We start from the raw sequence: 17,415 nt of genomic DNA on the forward strand, positions 1-17,415 counted from the left end.
TGGTATTTATCTTGCCTTGTTTGGTGAGCAAACTGCCGGTTCGATAGCGCACCAGAGATTCGTGGGCGCGTTCAAGTTGAATCTCGTAGCGCCAACTCGTAACCACGCGAATGACGAATGACTCAGAATGAATGAGAAACGTTCACCGAAATTATTTGCTCCTTCGATGGCAAGACTGCGCGTCGCGTCTTCCGTAACGAGAACAGCGCCATTTCGTATTCGCAGCGGCTCGATCTTCAGATTAGAAGGCGGTATCGCGTGCGAAGAGAACGAGCGATGATAAACAGTTCACTATAAGACGAAAGTCGATTGCCGGACACAGGGAGGAGACATGAAGCGATTCTAGCGGACAAAATTTCAAGTACATTCGCCATAAGAGAGAAGCGGCTTTTGCTTCGATTTTGATACTCGTGTCTATACTATTCGTTCCACGACATTTGAATATTTCAGACAAGTCGAACTATGAAAGTTGACGGTGCGCACGAAACATACTTCCGACTGTCATGTCGCTACGTAATACGAATTTACTTATTCATCGTCCTTTACTGGGTCATATTTATCCGCGTGCTGAATTATTTACGAATATTGTATTGTCCTACGCTCGCTTTAATTTCCTCCTAATATCTAATGGTAATCGCAGTGTTCCTTCGTTTATATGGAAATCTAATTTCTCCCGATCCACTGTATAACATTTAACTTGCTTCGTAACGCGTCGTTCCTTCTAATTTTCTTCTTTTTCTTTCCCTCTGCAACTCGGCGCTACGTATTCTCGCCATTAGGAAATTAAACGAGATATCGCGTTAGATATTAAGTTGCACGTCGATCCGCATTACGCTATATCCACGCGTTAACCGTTTAATCGTTGTCACGAGAACTGCAACACACACGAAACAAAGTTCAAGGAATGGATATCGTTGCGTAAGAGAGAGGAGAGGTTGGAAAAAGTCTGGTTATCGTGTCTTTTACCTTGCCAAAAAATGAACAAAGAATAAACAAGAATATCCGATCGTGTGAGGTACAAGAGTCTGTGAATTCTGACGACCTACCTTCCTTTAACGTTTCCCACATCATCCTCGTAATTTATTATCGATTCGAGACTCGTTTGCGTACGAGGCTTTCCAAGCAAATTACACCTCTCTTGTAACTGCGAACGGAAGAGAGGTTATGTTTTATACCTGTCGTATGTATACACGAATAGCCTGGAAACAGGTTTGGTGGCGTGAAATAAGGATTTGACAATTCGCAACGAGTCACGCTATGTAAACAAGGTTAAATTATGTCAGCAGCGGGTTCGTATCTCTAGTCAGCTCGCGAGATACTTTCACTGCTACGTTCGTAAACTTGAGCATCGGAGAAGCAGCGACGCGCGTGATACGCGAATATCTCTGTTAGCCGGTAAAGCGTATTGTATTAGGTTATTTGAGAGGTTTCTTTCGTTTCATACGGTGATAATAGATGGACAAGAATTTCTGTTTTATACTATTTTATTGAATTAGGTATGATCCATTTCGTTCTATTTCTATTATTATGTTTGTACATAATTCAATAAACTAATATACAACAAAAAACATTGTGCGTCTATTATTTCGTAATAAATGGAAAGAAACTTTTCGGACAACCTAATACATAGAATATTTCCAGATGCGTATTTCCATGGAAAGATAGAGATAGCGAGGTTTTACCGGCGCGCAAAGAGGCAACAATGGCGGTTGAAGGAAAAAACGCGTGACACAATGGCCGGCAGGAGTCTGGTTGAGTGATTTCAAACTATTTCGAACCGAAGAACGATAAGAATGCGTGGCGACGTGGTGAGAGATGCTGCGACGAGTTGGCAGAAGCGAGAATCGCGCGATATCAAGCCGTAACATAAGAACACGGCATTTGAAAAGGCCAATTGTCGCGTTGTTACCGACGACAGATGGTTCGATGACAAAGGACAGCCGTACAGTGAAACAGGCGCGAATGAAGCCTTGGAGGAGACTTGCCTGAGATCTTTTTATCCCGACAGCTTCGAGATACTTGCCTATCGGATGACGTGACGTTCGTCCGTGAACAAGTATTCGTCGAATAGATCGATAAACGACTAGCCGGCTAGTCTCTTTCCTAGTAGTTTAATCGCGAGCTACGAATTTTCATTGTGAAACCTCCTACCTTGTGCGATCCGGTCGCACCATCAGCGCTATATAATTCCGCGGTCGCGCAGTCTCTCGCCAACGATTATTCGACAAAAGAACAATTAGACGCGTATGTCGGTGATCGTGGAAGATCGGAAAAGTACCGCGTTAAAATAGTGCAACAGGAGTCGTGGATGGGACAGCAGGTATCGAAAGTTTCCGTGGCAATTAATCTCCGAGTGACTGGTTGGTTCGCTGTTCTCCTTGGCAACTGGTAGTTTTAGATTTCGTTCGTTTAAACATCGGCGACTTACGAAGCAAACGAAACGTGCGCGTAACATGCCGATCGTTCGATATCGGATTTCTCTGTTATCTGCCTTCGAACTGTATTTATATTACTCAACTTGCTGGTTTCCAATTTCTAGAAATTCCCTCGTAATCCTGGCATACAGGAATTCTATACTTGCTCGTGTCATAAGAGAACATTCCCCGACGTTTCGTCGCAACTAGTCGCTTCGCTTAGTCGGATAAACACGGCGAATGAAACCGTTCAACTCGTTTTTCAAGCTTTGCTTGCGTGCGAGCGCGTCGCTCGGCTGCCGTTACCGCTAAGGGCCGAAAATTACGTGCTTCAATCTGGCAACGTTTCACAGCGATCAGCCATTTCTCTCGTTCGGAGACGCGTACGCGCGACGCAATAGCACGACCGTTACGAAAAATTGCACGGCCAACGAGAAAAAATGCTCCGTTTTATTCGAGAAGCGATGGAAGCTGGTTCCCTGCATGCAGGCACTTTATTGCCCGGTGAAGATTTATCTGATAGACAGCGTAGATTAGAATAGCGTAAAGATAAAGAGTAGGATCGACGGTTCATTAAAGAGCGTCGTAAATCACTGGGTCGCGTGGTAAATCGACTCGCGTAGCTGAGAAAGTGCGGTCCGAATGAAACCTTTCTTTTTCTCCATATACCTCGTAATATCGTTAACCGGAAAATTCGTTGAAATACGATGCAGCACGTTGTAGGAAACTCCGAGGAGGATCGCTAACTCGGTGACGATCCGATACAAACGTAAGAAGTCGATTTTGCCAAGTCGTCTTTTTTTACTTTACTCGTCGGATAATTGGCATAGAGAAAAAATTCGGCCACGACGAATCGGCCGGTAAAATCGCCGCTAATGCCAGTTTTCCATTATCCATGGCGGACGTGGAAGATGATCCTCGGCGGAAGAATACACCGGGAATGTAGTTGGAACGTGCGACTAAATTTCCTAGGCACCAGGTATCACGCGCGGATAATCGAACAGACGACAGGCATTTCGTTGCGTCATTCTATCGGAAGCGAGCCGGTAATTAGAGACGAGCGACGCTGGCCCCTCGTATTTCAATTCCATCTGCGCTCTTTAAATTGTCGTCGAGAGGAAGAAGATCGATTCAACGCGGTTGGTCGCACGCTTGTACGTTTCTTTTTTCTTTAATCCGACTGTGTCTCGGCTCGGTGAGTACGGAACAAATTAGCTAGCAAAGAAAAGCGTAAAAGTTGTTCGATACACGTTGCGGAAGATGTTCCAACGACGAACGAGGGTTGATATGAAAGCAGCTAAACGATCGAGAAGAAGGCGTATTTCGGTTTATTTGGTTGTTTATGCCGGCAAGGTTACGCCATGCCGGCACCTTATTTGTCAAGTTATATTAGAATCGTTGCCTGTGGATGGTCGTCGCGTTGCTGGTAGCAGTGGCAGTCTGAAACGAAGTCAGTCGGACGGTCACTGTCGTCGAGTCACGTCTCCTTCTCGATAGTAGTTCAGTCCGCTGCACTGATCTATACTATCCTTAGTTCGCGAACAAGTGTTCTCGAGTTCGCTCGCGATTCTCATCATCGTCGCGATCTCCGTCCTCGTCACGCCACACCGTATCGTCTCGCTCGGTGTGTACACGATCCTCCTGCCTTCTTCGTCCGTTTCCTTCTCCCTTCGTCTTCTCGCCCGTGTAATCTCTGCCATCGTATTAACTTTCCATTTTCTCGCTTCTTCGCTAAATTCCCCTCGCCGTGCGTTTTAACTCGATTGAAGAAAGCGGTTAATGTCATCCCTCGTGGAATTCAATCGAAACATTTCCGTTTCATCTTCGATTCTTTTTTTTTTTTCTTTTTTTTCTCTCGATAGGAGGATCTTAGCAGAAAGAATTTCAGCAAAATCCTCGCTCCTGTTCCTCGTTGTATTCTTAATCGCACCTTGCTGCTTTATATCTCCGACATCGTCGCGTAGTAATTTCGCCGGTCGCTGTATTTCCGTATTTTTATCGCCCTGACGAACGGAGGTAGTATAAATAAATCCGTTTTAATCGCTCTTGGACATGGTGAAAAGAGAAAGAGAAGACACCTTCTGATCGATAAACCGACGATATTAAATGACGTAGGAATTATGAAAAAGGCGTGACCGAATGAGTTAGAGTAGCGTAGCACGTAATGATCGATCGACGACGTTTATTTAGAATGTAGCATAAAGATATCCGATAATCCGACATGGAATTTGCAAAATTCTGGCTAAAGGTATGCTCGTGTTTGCACAGCTAGCAGAACGGAGCTGCCATCTCAGCGACTCCTCCACATGTGGACATCGCCGTCCCGACTCAGGATCGGCCGAGCACCCAGGAAAAAGACGACACCTTAAGCTGATAGCTGCCGCAGCAGCTACCGCGACCGGTGAAACATGGACAACACCAAGAGAAAGCTGTCTTTCCTTGGCTTTGGTAAAAGGGTATCGGTAAGTGTTGCATTCTTCTTCGCGCGATACGGCTCTTCTAGCTATACGATCGGATCGTGTTACGTCCTTTACAAATCCATGGTCGATTAGACGTCGTCAAGCTGCTATTATATACTCGAACGGAATGGAAAATCTATACTATCGGAGAAAAGCAGAGCCGTCGCGTCGCTTGTCAAATTCTCTGCACGTTCGATGATTACGCGACGGAAATAACAAACGTTCAACAACCACGACCACGATAAAACAGATAGATAGATAGATAGACGTGGAACAATACGGACTTGCCGATAGCGCGTTTTTTAATTCCATACAACATATTGCCTTTGATTTAAGTTTCGCGTCTAAACGTTTATCAGTGGGAAAAATCGGCGATTAGGATTTTTATTTCTACGTAGCAGCATCGAGCTCGCTACGTTCTAAGCATAGCAGATGATAGATAGCGGATGAAAGTAACAGCATTTTTCTGCTATAGCGTCGAGTCTGTAGATTTTATTAAACGACGAGTAAAAAAATATCGTATCGTTCGTGAAAGATTGCTGGTGGAATCCGTTGATACTGCAATACATCTTTTCTTTTTCCTTTTCCTTTTTTTTTTTTTTATATACCTATATCGTCCTTGACAATATACGTGTTGTGCACGTTCCACGAAACGCACTTACCGTATTTATCCAATTATTATTTGTTGCGCTCTTAAGCAACTCTTCTATTGATTAAAGTCGTGCCGCTTCTCGTTCTTCCGACACGCCGTAATTTCTCGTTAATTTATTACCGGTTTCCATCTTTTATCCAATTTTCCCTCGTTGGACAAAATGATGTGAAAACAGGCGCGTCTCTCTCGTTTGTGCCAACGACGTGTTGAAGCACGCGCTACACCACGTTTATTGCGATTTAAATTAACGGCGATTAATGATCGCGTTGATCGTTGACATCGATCAATTGAAATGCGTTCCCCTAATGAGACATGATCTGATTACGATGGAACGTTGCAAACGTAAAAATATCGCTGCATTCGGTTGTTCCTGTCGCTTCGACGAACGCGAATTCAGTGACGTGAAAGCGCGATGCTGCTACGCCTTCCACCTGCCTTTGCGTTGCTTTTGCTACCTGGCTTTGCTGCAACGCCCGAATTGTTCGTTGCTGGCGTCACAGCTGCTCAATTTTCCATTTGCGAACAACTGCACGTCGGATCCGTCAGACGCACGAATTTTGCGTGCGGAATTGCGCGCCCCTCGTTGTTGCTACGACGCGCGAGATGAACGCGGGTTTTGGTGAAATCGGCGAGGACCAGCGAGAGGAAAGTGGAACGCGTTTCTGCAAAATATAGGAAATTGGCGGGGCACGTGCGACGAGATCGCTTAACGTCAACCGTCGCTTCGTCGAAACGACGAAAGTTGTTCGACCGTTCTTTTCATTCCCACGCGGGGCAGTTGCAAAGTTAAGCTCTGATTTCACTCTCCTTCGAATGTTGTTGCTCGATGGATTAAAAAGTTTGACGCGCGTCGTTCCACTCGTTGCAGCGTGCGCGGTACAGCAGCGGTGGCAGTTCGCTTGGTTCGGCCGTCGGTGAAATTGCCTCGCAAGAATCACAAACTTTCGATTGACTTTTCAAGGTTCCGAATTAAGCGTTTAGCGACGGAAGCGCGCAAGTTGGCGAAGGATGGCGCGGTGCAATCGCCTCGCGGTCTGTCGTTGCCGACGACAGCTACGAAGCTGGCGACTCAACGTACCACGTGCGCAAGGGAATTAATTAACACGTCGCGCGTGATTGCTCACGCGTTCGTGCACCGTATCCTACCGTGCAAGTTCACGGTGTCGTTAAACTGGTCGTTATCGAGCCGCAGAGATCGCGCGTTTAACCGGCTCTCGCTCGATACACGTCCACACCTGATGGATTTTCATTTTCCTCGTAGCATCTAAAATTAGTGCGATCGCGTACGACCGTTGCCGATAGGCACGTGGCGCGTTACGACGCGCGATTCCCGCCAAATGTTGTCCAAATTTTCAAACAGGCCACTTTTGAACGTTTTATCGCGTGCGTTAACGTCGCTCGAGACGAAACAACGCGACGAAATTCGGAATAGGAACATTACTACTTTCCTGGTGCAGAGTGGGTCGAAATTAATCGTTTTGTCTTAGAAGATGCGTTGTGTAGCGTTAAGCCGGTTAAACTTAGATTCAGACGAAATTACCCTTCGGCTATCTTCGAACGAGAAATAGTTCCGAGAACGAGACGATAGAACAACGCTGCGATTTCATTCGTCAAATGCAGCTAGTATTATCGCGGTATTTTCGGATCAAAGGAACGACTATAAGCCGGAAACTCTTGAGAAAAACAATGGAAAAGAACCAAGTTCCGTGGATTGAAGCTTCAAGGCTGATAAGATTAAGCCTATGAATTATACTGGCTACAAAAGAGCTTTCCTCGGCATGAAAACTATTTTATGGATGATACTAATTCGAGGGAAAGACCATGATCTTAGAGTCTCGCTCCTCGCGGATATTAACACTTTGACTGCCACGTTGGTCATATTACGAGCGGCTACGGTTTTTCCTGTGACGCCATGGTGGTGTTACGTTTTGTTTGGCCCGTTTTGGTTGCGTTGCCGTTAATGTTTGAATTCACATTAAATTGTAGTGTTGTCTGTTATTTAATGCGATTGGTAATTAAACTCCACGTTTCGGCTAACCTGCTACGCGCAGTACTGGCACGGGAGAGGATCAAAGTTGGTGAAAATAAATTTTCGCTTAATCCTATTATATTATTAGACAAATATTCTTAAAAAAAAAAATGTTTATTCGTATTCTAAGTGGATATTGACAGAATTGTCGTTGAAATTTCGAATACTCGGAGTTACAATCGTTCGCAATACGTTTTCACTCTTCTTAATTCCAAGATTTTAATTTTGATAGATTTTCGATAGTTTACAAATTGACAAATACAAACACATCGATTAACAAGACTAACAAGAACTGGGAACTAATGAAACAAAGAACTAAAAGCTAAATAACTAAAGGACCAAAGAACTTCAAAGCTGAGAGCAAAAAACTAAGAGCTAAAGGAATTAAGAGCTGAAAAAACTAAGGAACTAGAGAATTAAAAAGCAAAGGAATTGAGAAATTAAGAGCTAAAGGAATTGAGAATTAATCGCTATGAATAAGAAATTACTCGCTAAGAAATGGGCAACTGATCGCCAAGAACCAAGGAATTAATCACCAAGAACTGAGGAACTAATCACACAAAACTCAGGAATTAACTACTCTGAACTAAGGAATTATTTTTTTCTTTCGTCTATGTCGCTACGCTTATTTATATTTAGGTTTACCGTGGAGGGGTCGTCATGTGACGGGTTGTTCCGTGGGGGTTGCGAGGCTCGAATTTGGTTTCTATACAAATTGTTAAAATTTATTTAAATTTCAAATTGGAACGCTCACTCGCGCTATTGGTAGTTTCAATCTACGTTACGGCGCGTGCGCAGCGCGGGACGTGACAGTGGTCATTAGTGACCGAAACGCGTCAACTTCTTACAATTGTAAAAATAGTATGAAAATTGACACTTAGGGTATTTTCAATATAACCGATAAATAGATGATACTTTGAAATAACAAGTACCCCGTTGAACGATTAAACGTTTTTATTAGAACATCAATAAAAAAAAAGAGAACAAATGTTGTATCTAACGATGCACTGTGTTTGTTACGTCGCGTAACACTCTACCTAGCCCAGGCCACACACCGCGGGCGAGATGGCAACCAGATGTCTTCGGATACTCACTGCGTACCCTCGATAGCCTCAAGTACCTTCCATAAATCTCATAGATTTCCTAGTAAAGGTCCTTCAAACCAAACAAACGTCTATTTCCGAAGAATTTCCAAAGACTATTGTCTACCACGGCTTAACTAGGGAAAGTTAGTTTTTCTCACGTACGCTGCAACTTTCCTCCCACTAACCACTTTCTCTCGAGGGCGGTTAAGACCCTTCGTTTAACCCATTAACAACGAAGCCTACTTCCCTCACTCTCTTAACTAAAATCGTCACCAACAAATCCGATGGTCCCGTGCGCTAGACACACCCATCCTTAGCTTTCCTCCGACACAGCATCGTCTCCCAAGACAGTACTGATTTTACATCCTTCGAACGGTCAACATCCTTTAACCGGGTATACACACCCGTAGATCAGTCACTCGCTCATCTCGTACATACACAGCAGCGTAACTGCCTTCGTTATAAGTCGTTGGAATAAACGGTGAAATATAACTTACTCTACTGTGTCATATTCATTTAACCACCTCTGTTATCTTAACGGAAACAGGGGAACGACTACTTCGCGGCGTCGATTCACCGAATCGTAGCGAGAATTTACGCCTCTCGCTAACGCGTTTTCCTCGCGACCGCGTCTCTCCGCGAACGGTCGTAACAGTGTTGAAACACTTCAAACATAAATGTGGCTCGTCGATACAATCTGGACGATAGGTGGTCACCTTTTTGGTCCGATTCTTAGCAATTTTTCATTCTAATTGTTTAACATTTTTTTATAACACTCTCTGCAGAGTTTTCGCGCCAGGTACGCTTGCCCTTTTTTCTTCTGCGTTTCGCGTCGCGATCTTTGTCGAATAAGTATATTTGACGGCTCTGGCGAATGGCACTGTGCAAGGTGCGTTGCGAGTGCCATTCTAAAATCCGATACCTCGATTTTTGTTTTTGTTGCTTGTTTATAGAGTATCATCGCGTTTGAAATGGATGTATTTAACGATAACTCTAAAGCTAATTTTATATACCACTCGAGGATTCTTCTATGTGGTGTAAAACATACTATCATTCTATCTGATAAATCTACAGCATATTTTCCTCTCTTGTAATCTACCACTACCGTTGCTTTATCAGAAACATAATCTTTTTCCGGACCTCTACCATTTCAGTCGAACGTTTCGTCGAAATCATAAAAATAATGGTAATACCGTTTACTAATATCTTCTACACGTTTCAACAATATATTCCGCACGTTTTGCTTACGACGAAATAACAAATGCGAATGGTTTGTTGAAATAAACGAAGCCTCGTTACCAAGGCGCCACGGTGGTCACCCGTGACCACCAATAAGATAAGCGGTCCATTGGGGAAGAACGTTGTCTTGCATCATCAGTTTATTATTAATTTGCCATTATATGCTTTGAATAATAAAAATACTCCCGTAGTGTCCTGTGCGAAACATGTAATTTCAACGTGGCAGTCAAAGAGTTGTTCATTCTCTGCGACTAATATTTCCCACGATAGCATAACGCGCCTTGTTTGTCTATCGTTTAGGCGATCAACGGTAACGAAAACTTGAAATCATCGTCGAGGAATACTTCTTTCGTGGCTCCACGTGCTCGTTCACGCGGTCGTCTGCGTTCCTCGAGTCTCATCTGTCCGTAGAAGAGCGTGAAGAGCGAGCAAGTCAAATAGGAAAAACAAAACGACACTTGTGACTCGCGTCAGAAATAAATGCGCGATTTCAAAGAGCAATAAGCGTCGTCCTTGAAACGTTGCGCGGCTCTTTGAGGGACGTGGCCGTCGATGCGATGGTGTTTCGAGCACGGGTCGCCAAGTGAACGAGCGTTGCGCGAACGCGCATTTTCCGCTTGCCAAGAAAAGCAATAAAACAACGCAACGAATTTTTGGTTGGTAACGAAGAAATTTGGTTTTTCCATGCGATTCGAGGCGAGTGTCGTGCGATTCAACGGACTGCTCCACGTCCTCGTGTTAAATGGTTATTGACCTGCGACCGTCAGCAATCAGGCCAATCAGCCGGCACGAGCTTGTCCCGCTTTTCCAATCGATGCCGAAGTTCAACGTAAAACCGCGGTGAAACGATAATCCGCGCGCTTCTATCTCTTCGATTGCGAACCTAATCGGTTTAAATTCGTATATTGTACGTTTGTACGTTTGCAGCGGTCCGGTGGTATTTCCAAAGGAAATGCCTTCGTTCAGATAAACACTGGCAATTATGGAAATCGTGTGCAAGTCAAAGTCTTGAACTTTATTCTTTGCTTCGAATGGAAAGCGTTGGAGCTTACGAAGCGAGAATTCGCGATCGAATGAGTCGACGTCCGTTATCAAGGATTTGGTCGTTTCTCGGAAAATAAAACGCCTATCTCGGTTCTCTGCTGGCTGTCGCAGCCACGCCCGATGCGAAATCTCTAATTTCTCTGGAACGTGTTGTTCGACGCGAGCGACAGACACAGAGTGTTCGTTGGATGCGTTGCGTAAGCCGGCGAGTTTAAATGTAGACGCGCGTTCATCATCTCCGCTGACGATTTCCATGTTTCACGGACGTAAATTCCGAGTCATGGGATCGGCCGTAGTAGCTACCGAGAAACGTTTTGCTACGCATTAAGATAAACATTTCTGCACGTTTATTTTGCATCTGCGACGTGCCACCCGTCGACGATGGAAAAGAAAAAAGAAAAGGACGAAATGCGACACGTCGACTTTGGAATTTCTGCCTGGAACTCCATCGGCGTCAATCGATATTCGCGTTAATCGGTCGCTGGCAGGTAGCGATTTCACGCGATCCGTCTCCAATTACATACCAACTAAGCTGTCGAATTTATCAGCAGTCGATCAACAAACCCAAGCGAACATCCCTCTCGTTATCTTAACCGATACTCGCCTGCTAGTCTGGTGATATTCCTATGGAAATTTGAAGTCGACCAGTGTTTCTCTGTTACGTCGAAACACGAGGAACATAAAAAAATGTACATTTTATTTCGTTTGAAATTGCGTGGAGGGCGTCGTTCAACCATCGTTTGCCTGTATTTTCACGCAATGGTCGAAAAACAAATCGATCGCACGCACTGGTCCGTGCAAGCGAGCAATCACTACTCTATTTTCTTTCTTTTTTTTTTTGATAATCCCTAAATTACAGTAACAATTATGACAACGACTTTCCGATGAAAGATGAAAATTGAATAGTGGCGAAGGTTTGCTCGCCTCTGAGCGAGCTTTTAGTTTCAGCGAAAAATGAAAATCGATTAGGGGGAGAGAATTTAACGTTGCCCAAAAGGCGACATTTAAACGCGTGTAAAGTTTAAGAAACGGACAACCGATAAGCCGATGAAAGTGAAGAAATTCCATAAGCAGCAGTGTGGCGATCGAACGTTAAAATCGTTTTAACGCGGTAAACGATAAACCGAGCGAGTTACACGTGGTCCCCTTTCGTCCCTTTTAAGTCTCAGGCGGCGCATCGCTCGATGGATAGATCGGTGCCGAGAAGCACTTACGCAAGGCCAGAAGCCGTAAATTCGATTACAAGACCGGTGTGAATCGTAGGCGCAGTGTCATAAAGGTCGATCACGCGGCAACGTGCCTCGGAACGGTGGTCAGCTTTTATGGCAGTATGCTGCTGCGTATCTGTCTGCCGAAAGAAGATCCATTCGATGGTAACAGCTCCCGCAATCATCAAGGTGACTACTCTTTTATTCTTCGTTTTCCCTGCCATTCGAAACGGTTTGCAAACGTACCGAGGTTTCGCGCTTTGCCTAACACTAGAACTACCACACCAGTCAAATTGACTGGTTTTACAATTTTATTTTTAAATTCCTACTTTATGTTATATTTTTTTCCACGATGATGCAATGACTCCCAACGATAACTAAAAGAATAATATAATGAATTTTATTTTGTTCTTTATGTATTCAAACTGAAAATAATTTTGTACTAAGACTACTTATAACAACACCAGTCAAAATAACTGGTACTTGTCAAAATGTGAAAAGGTTTGGCAATCTGTTTATCGAACCCCAATTAACCAGTTTCCCCGTTTTGTACAACTTCCCACACGTTTTTAACATTTTTACCGCGTATCGTTCTATATACTGATATCAGTTGTCAGGAAGATTCCGGATCGCTTGCTATATCGCTAGATGCTGACACTAGCAATACCACACCAGTCAAATTGACTGGTTTTACAATTTTATTTTTAAATTCCTACTTCATGTTATTCCCCCCCCCCCCCCCCAATGATGTAATGACTTTTGCAACAATAATTAAAAGAATAATATACTGAATTTTATTTAGTTCTTTATGTATTCAAATTTAAAATAATTTTGTATCAAGATTACTTATACCAATACCAGTCGAAATGACTGGTTTTACAATATTATTTTTAAATTCCTACTTCATATTATATTTTTCCCCCAATGATGTAATTGCAACGATAACTAAAAGAATAATATAATGAATTTTATTTAGTTCTTTATGTATTCAAATTTAAAATAATTTTGTATCAAGGCTACTTATACCAACACCAGTCGAAATGACTGGTACTTGTCAAAGTGTAAAAAGGTTTGGCAATCTGTTTATCGAACCCCAATTAATCAGTTTCCTCGTTTTGTACAACTTCCCACAGGTTTTTAACATTTTTGCTGCGTATCGTTTAATATGCTGGTATCAGTTGTCAGGAAGATTCCGGATCGATCGCTAAATTACTAGATGCTGACACTAGCAATACCACACCAATCAAATTGACTGGTTCGACAATTTTATTTTTAAGTTCCTACTTCATGTTATTTCCCGCCCCCCCCCCAATGATGTAATGTCTTTTGCAACAATAATTAAAAGAATAATATAATGAATTTTATTTAGTTCTTTATGTATTCAAATTTAAAATAATTTTGTATCAAGATTACTTATACCAATACCAGTCGAAATGACTGGTTTTACAATATTATTTTTAAATTCCTACTTCATATTATATTTTTCCCCCAATGATGTAATTGCAACGATAACTAAAAGAATAATATAATGAATTTTATTTAGTTCTTTATGCATTCAAACTGAAAATAATTTTGTATCAAGGCTACTTATACCAACACCAGTCGAAATGACTGGTACTTGTCAAAGTGTAAAAAGGTTTGGCAATCTGTTTATCGAACCCCAATTAATCAGTTTCCTCGTTTTGTACAACTTCCCACACGTTTTTAACATTTTTGCTGCGTATCGTTCAATATGCTGGTATCAGTTGTCAGGAAGATTCCGGATCGATCGCTAAATTGCTAGATGCTGACACTAGCAATACCACACCAATCAAATTGACTGGTTCGACAATTTTATTTTTAAGTTCCTACTTCATGTTATTTCCCCCCCCCCAATGATGTAATGTCTTTTGCAACAATAATTAAAAGAATAATATAATGAATTTTATTTAGTTCTTTATGTATTCAAACTGAAAATAATTTTGTATTAAGGCTACTTATACCAATACCAGTCGAAATGACTGGTACTTGTCAAAATGTAAAAGGGTCCTGCAATCTGTTTATCGAACCCCAATTAACCAGTTTCCTCGTTTCGTACAACTTCCCACACGTTTTTAACATTTTTACCGCGTATCGTTCAATATACTGACATCTGTCGTCAGGAAGATTCCGAATAGCTCGCCTAATAGCAACACTAGAAATACCACACCGGTCAAAATGACTGGTTTTACAATTTTACAAATGTGTCAACCCTCCTTTAGGGATCATAGTCCCAGATGGATTAACATTAAAATGTACTACGTAACATGGAATTCCTTCTGTAAGAAAGTAATAAATCGATAAATATAAAAATATTCTATTATTACGTATTTTTTAAAGACCAGTCATTTTGGTTAATTGTGGTAGAAATAGCTTCTACTGTAGTAGAAGTTAGTAGTTCTACTGCTAATCTCTATCGAACTGTTCAGTTTTCTTCGTCTCTTCTGTTATTGTTTTCGCGCCTCCTGTCCTTTCTGCGTCCTCCAAGGACTTTAGTCGTCAATTTCGCTGACACTTGATATTTCCATCTCTGTTTATTTATTTATTTATCCTGCTTAATTTCTCGAGTATGTTTCTTTGCGATTGCGAATGGTTTCCTGGTGTCATCGCGGGTCTTCTATTATCGTCACAGGCCTTGGTAAAGTCCAAGGTCTAGAGGCTACGTACATAGATTTAGGTGTGTGGACCAAATTCCTTTCGCAAAGGCGTATCTTAAAACGCCACAATTGCCTGCAGCCAACCAATCGCCAGGGTTTAAAGGGTTAGCTCGATACGTTGCGCTGGCTCGTCGCTTTAAGCCGCGAACGTTCTCGGTTACCAGATATTTTCCCTCTCGTCGTCTTAAGCGGACGAACACGATACTCGCCTGCTATCGAATATTCCAATGGAAATTTCAAGTCGACGAATGTTTCTCTGTTCCGTCGAAAGACGAGGAAAATTAAAAAATATACATTTTATTTTTATTTCATTAATTAGATGTTTGGAAGAAATTTATCGCAAAGAGGTTCCGTACCTTCTGCTACGACTACGTCGGTGAAATCAGTGAGAAACTGATTGCGATAATCGAGCCACAGACTCTATGTAATAAAGGTGCAGCACAAAAGATTGTTAAGAAGGTCAGGTCGATAAATGAGAACACGGATGGTCGGAGAAACGTTATTTTTAACTGCTGCTCCAGCCGGCTCTTTCCTACTCCTTGTGTCCGATAGGAAACGTCTAGTCCACGACCACGAGGAGAGTCGGGAAGGCGCCGCAAAGGAAACAAGAGTAAGCCGAGCCGTGAGATTAGCCGCAGCTTAGAATTATTAACGCGTTACGTTGGTCGCTGAATCGGTCGAACAAACGTATGGAATTACGCTAACTGTGCCAGCTTTCGTCCACGTATCGGAATACAAGGAATGCCACGGTTGCCGTGCGAACGTTCAATCGCGAAGCAGGCGTGACATAGGTCAACGAGCTCTCGAATCGAGTCGCTAGTTATTTTTAAATATCGACGTCCACCGAACGTACCTTTGCTCTGGCCGACCTTCGCGTTCATCCCACGAGGAAGGAAACGCCTCCGTCCGGCTACTGTGGCCTGCACCAAGCTAACGCGGCTTAAATCGTTGACGATCGGTAACTCGCACTATCCACGGTTAACCTCGTGGACGATCGGTAACTCGTAACGTCCACGGTTAACCTGGTGGACGATCGAGTGCGTGGTCGAGGACGTCAGTCGGCAGACCTGACCTATCGGAACGCGATAACGGCGACCTATCGATCGCAGCTCGATGTCCGGCGAGAAATTGAACTCGCCGTAGCCGAGCTTCGATCATGCCAGCGAGTTAAACTTTCCATCGATCGGCTCCTCGCGCCGAATCCTATCGAGTCGAACGTGACTCTGGCTTCCTCAGTGGTCTCGAAGTCGACTCTCTCGAAATGGCAAGAATTCTTTCTACTCGCAGAGGGGAAGAATCTTTCGGAGGGGAAGAAACACGCGTTCCCCGTAGCCACAAATAACAAACGCCGCATCGATTTTCACGCAGCTTTTCTCTGTGCTTGGAGAGAGGTCAGAGAAGAGGGAGACAGAGTGGTGCGAGTTTGTAGGTTCAGGTTCAAGGTCGCGGCAGCAGGAACCAAGATACGTGTGCGTGCGAACGTGAGTACAGGCCGTAGCGAGCGGTGGACGAGGAGGAAGCCCGGTCGATGCTGGAAAACCTCTTTCCTTCCACTTTTCCCGACGACGATGGCGCAGCGCCACCTCGGCCACATGCCAGCCACCCCTTTCTCGCTTCGCGGCGCCTCGTCTCAGCGATCCGCCGCTATAATTCCAACGTTTCCAATCCTCCGTAGACGAACACTGGATAACCGATTATTTCTACCGTTTGCTACGTCCTCGTGGCAGAGGCGTGCAATTTTTCGCGCTACGTACGAACCGAGAATTCGTATTGTACGCGTAACACTTTGCCATTCTCTGTGGTTAAATATAAATTGTTCGATGAAATCGATGTTGATTTATTGCTCGGTAGTTTCCTCGTCGCTGACGCTCGATGCACGGATTTTGCAAAAGCGTGGGCTCGTTCCGGAAATAACGGGAACCTTTCGAGGCGGAGCATCGAGGCAGATTCTTTGATCGGTCGTAATTCACGTCGCGATGTCTGTCGACTTGATAATTTATCAGGCCGTGGCTGTGTAGCCGATGAGATCGATCAATAATGCAGCCGCTGCTTTTCGTTAGCTTCGGTGGCCGACATGGACGCGCCTGACGAACTCTCGTCGAGTCTCCTTGCGACTCGCAACTTGTTCGATACTTGGGATGGTTCGCGACCGACGAACCACGCTTTCGAATCCAAGCGCCATTCCAGGCGACTCGAATCGACACGCAGAAGCAGGTTGTCGGGCAAACTCGTGGCACACGAGATCGAGCTGACATGCCCCGTTGGTCGATAAGCTGCCTCTACGACCTAGGCCTCGGCGAAGTTGCGCTGGTCCGGTTCGCGTCTCCGCCAGCTGCACCGCCAGCTGACAGCTTCTCCTCCCTCTCTCTTGCTTTCTCTGGCCGATCGGCTGAAGCTCTCCGCTCCTCGGCCACCCCTCCATCTTCCTCCCTCTCGCCATTTCCTGCTTCTTGCCATCTACTTTCATCGGTTCGCGGAGGAGCCCCTTCAGGGCTACATTTCACGGCCGACTGACACTTGTTGCATCCACAGCGTCCACCAATGGCCGGTCGTTTTTCCGTACGCTCCTCTCCGAAGCTGGCCGAAAAATCCGCCGCCTCCCGGGGGACG

The 17,415-nt window shown here is 44.1% G+C and overlaps 1 protein-coding gene across 1 annotated transcript; it reads right to left on the reverse strand.

Annotated features, from left to right (window-relative positions):
* Nucleotides 1–12,193: 12,193 nt before the first annotated feature.
* On the reverse strand, nucleotides 12,194–16,399 carry LOC143303139 (uncharacterized). The gene is given in 4 exon segments (XM_076621297.1): nucleotides 12,194–12,231; nucleotides 12,234–12,406; nucleotides 16,295–16,378; nucleotides 16,380–16,399. Coding segments are annotated over 4 exon segments (315 nt in total).
* Nucleotides 16,400–17,415: the final 1,016 nt, after the last annotated feature.

This window comes from Bombus vancouverensis, chromosome 1, assembly GCF_051014615.1.
Source record: "Bombus vancouverensis nearcticus chromosome 1, iyBomVanc1_principal, whole genome shotgun sequence".
NCBI lineage: Eukaryota > Metazoa > Arthropoda > Insecta > Hymenoptera > Apidae > Bombus > Bombus vancouverensis.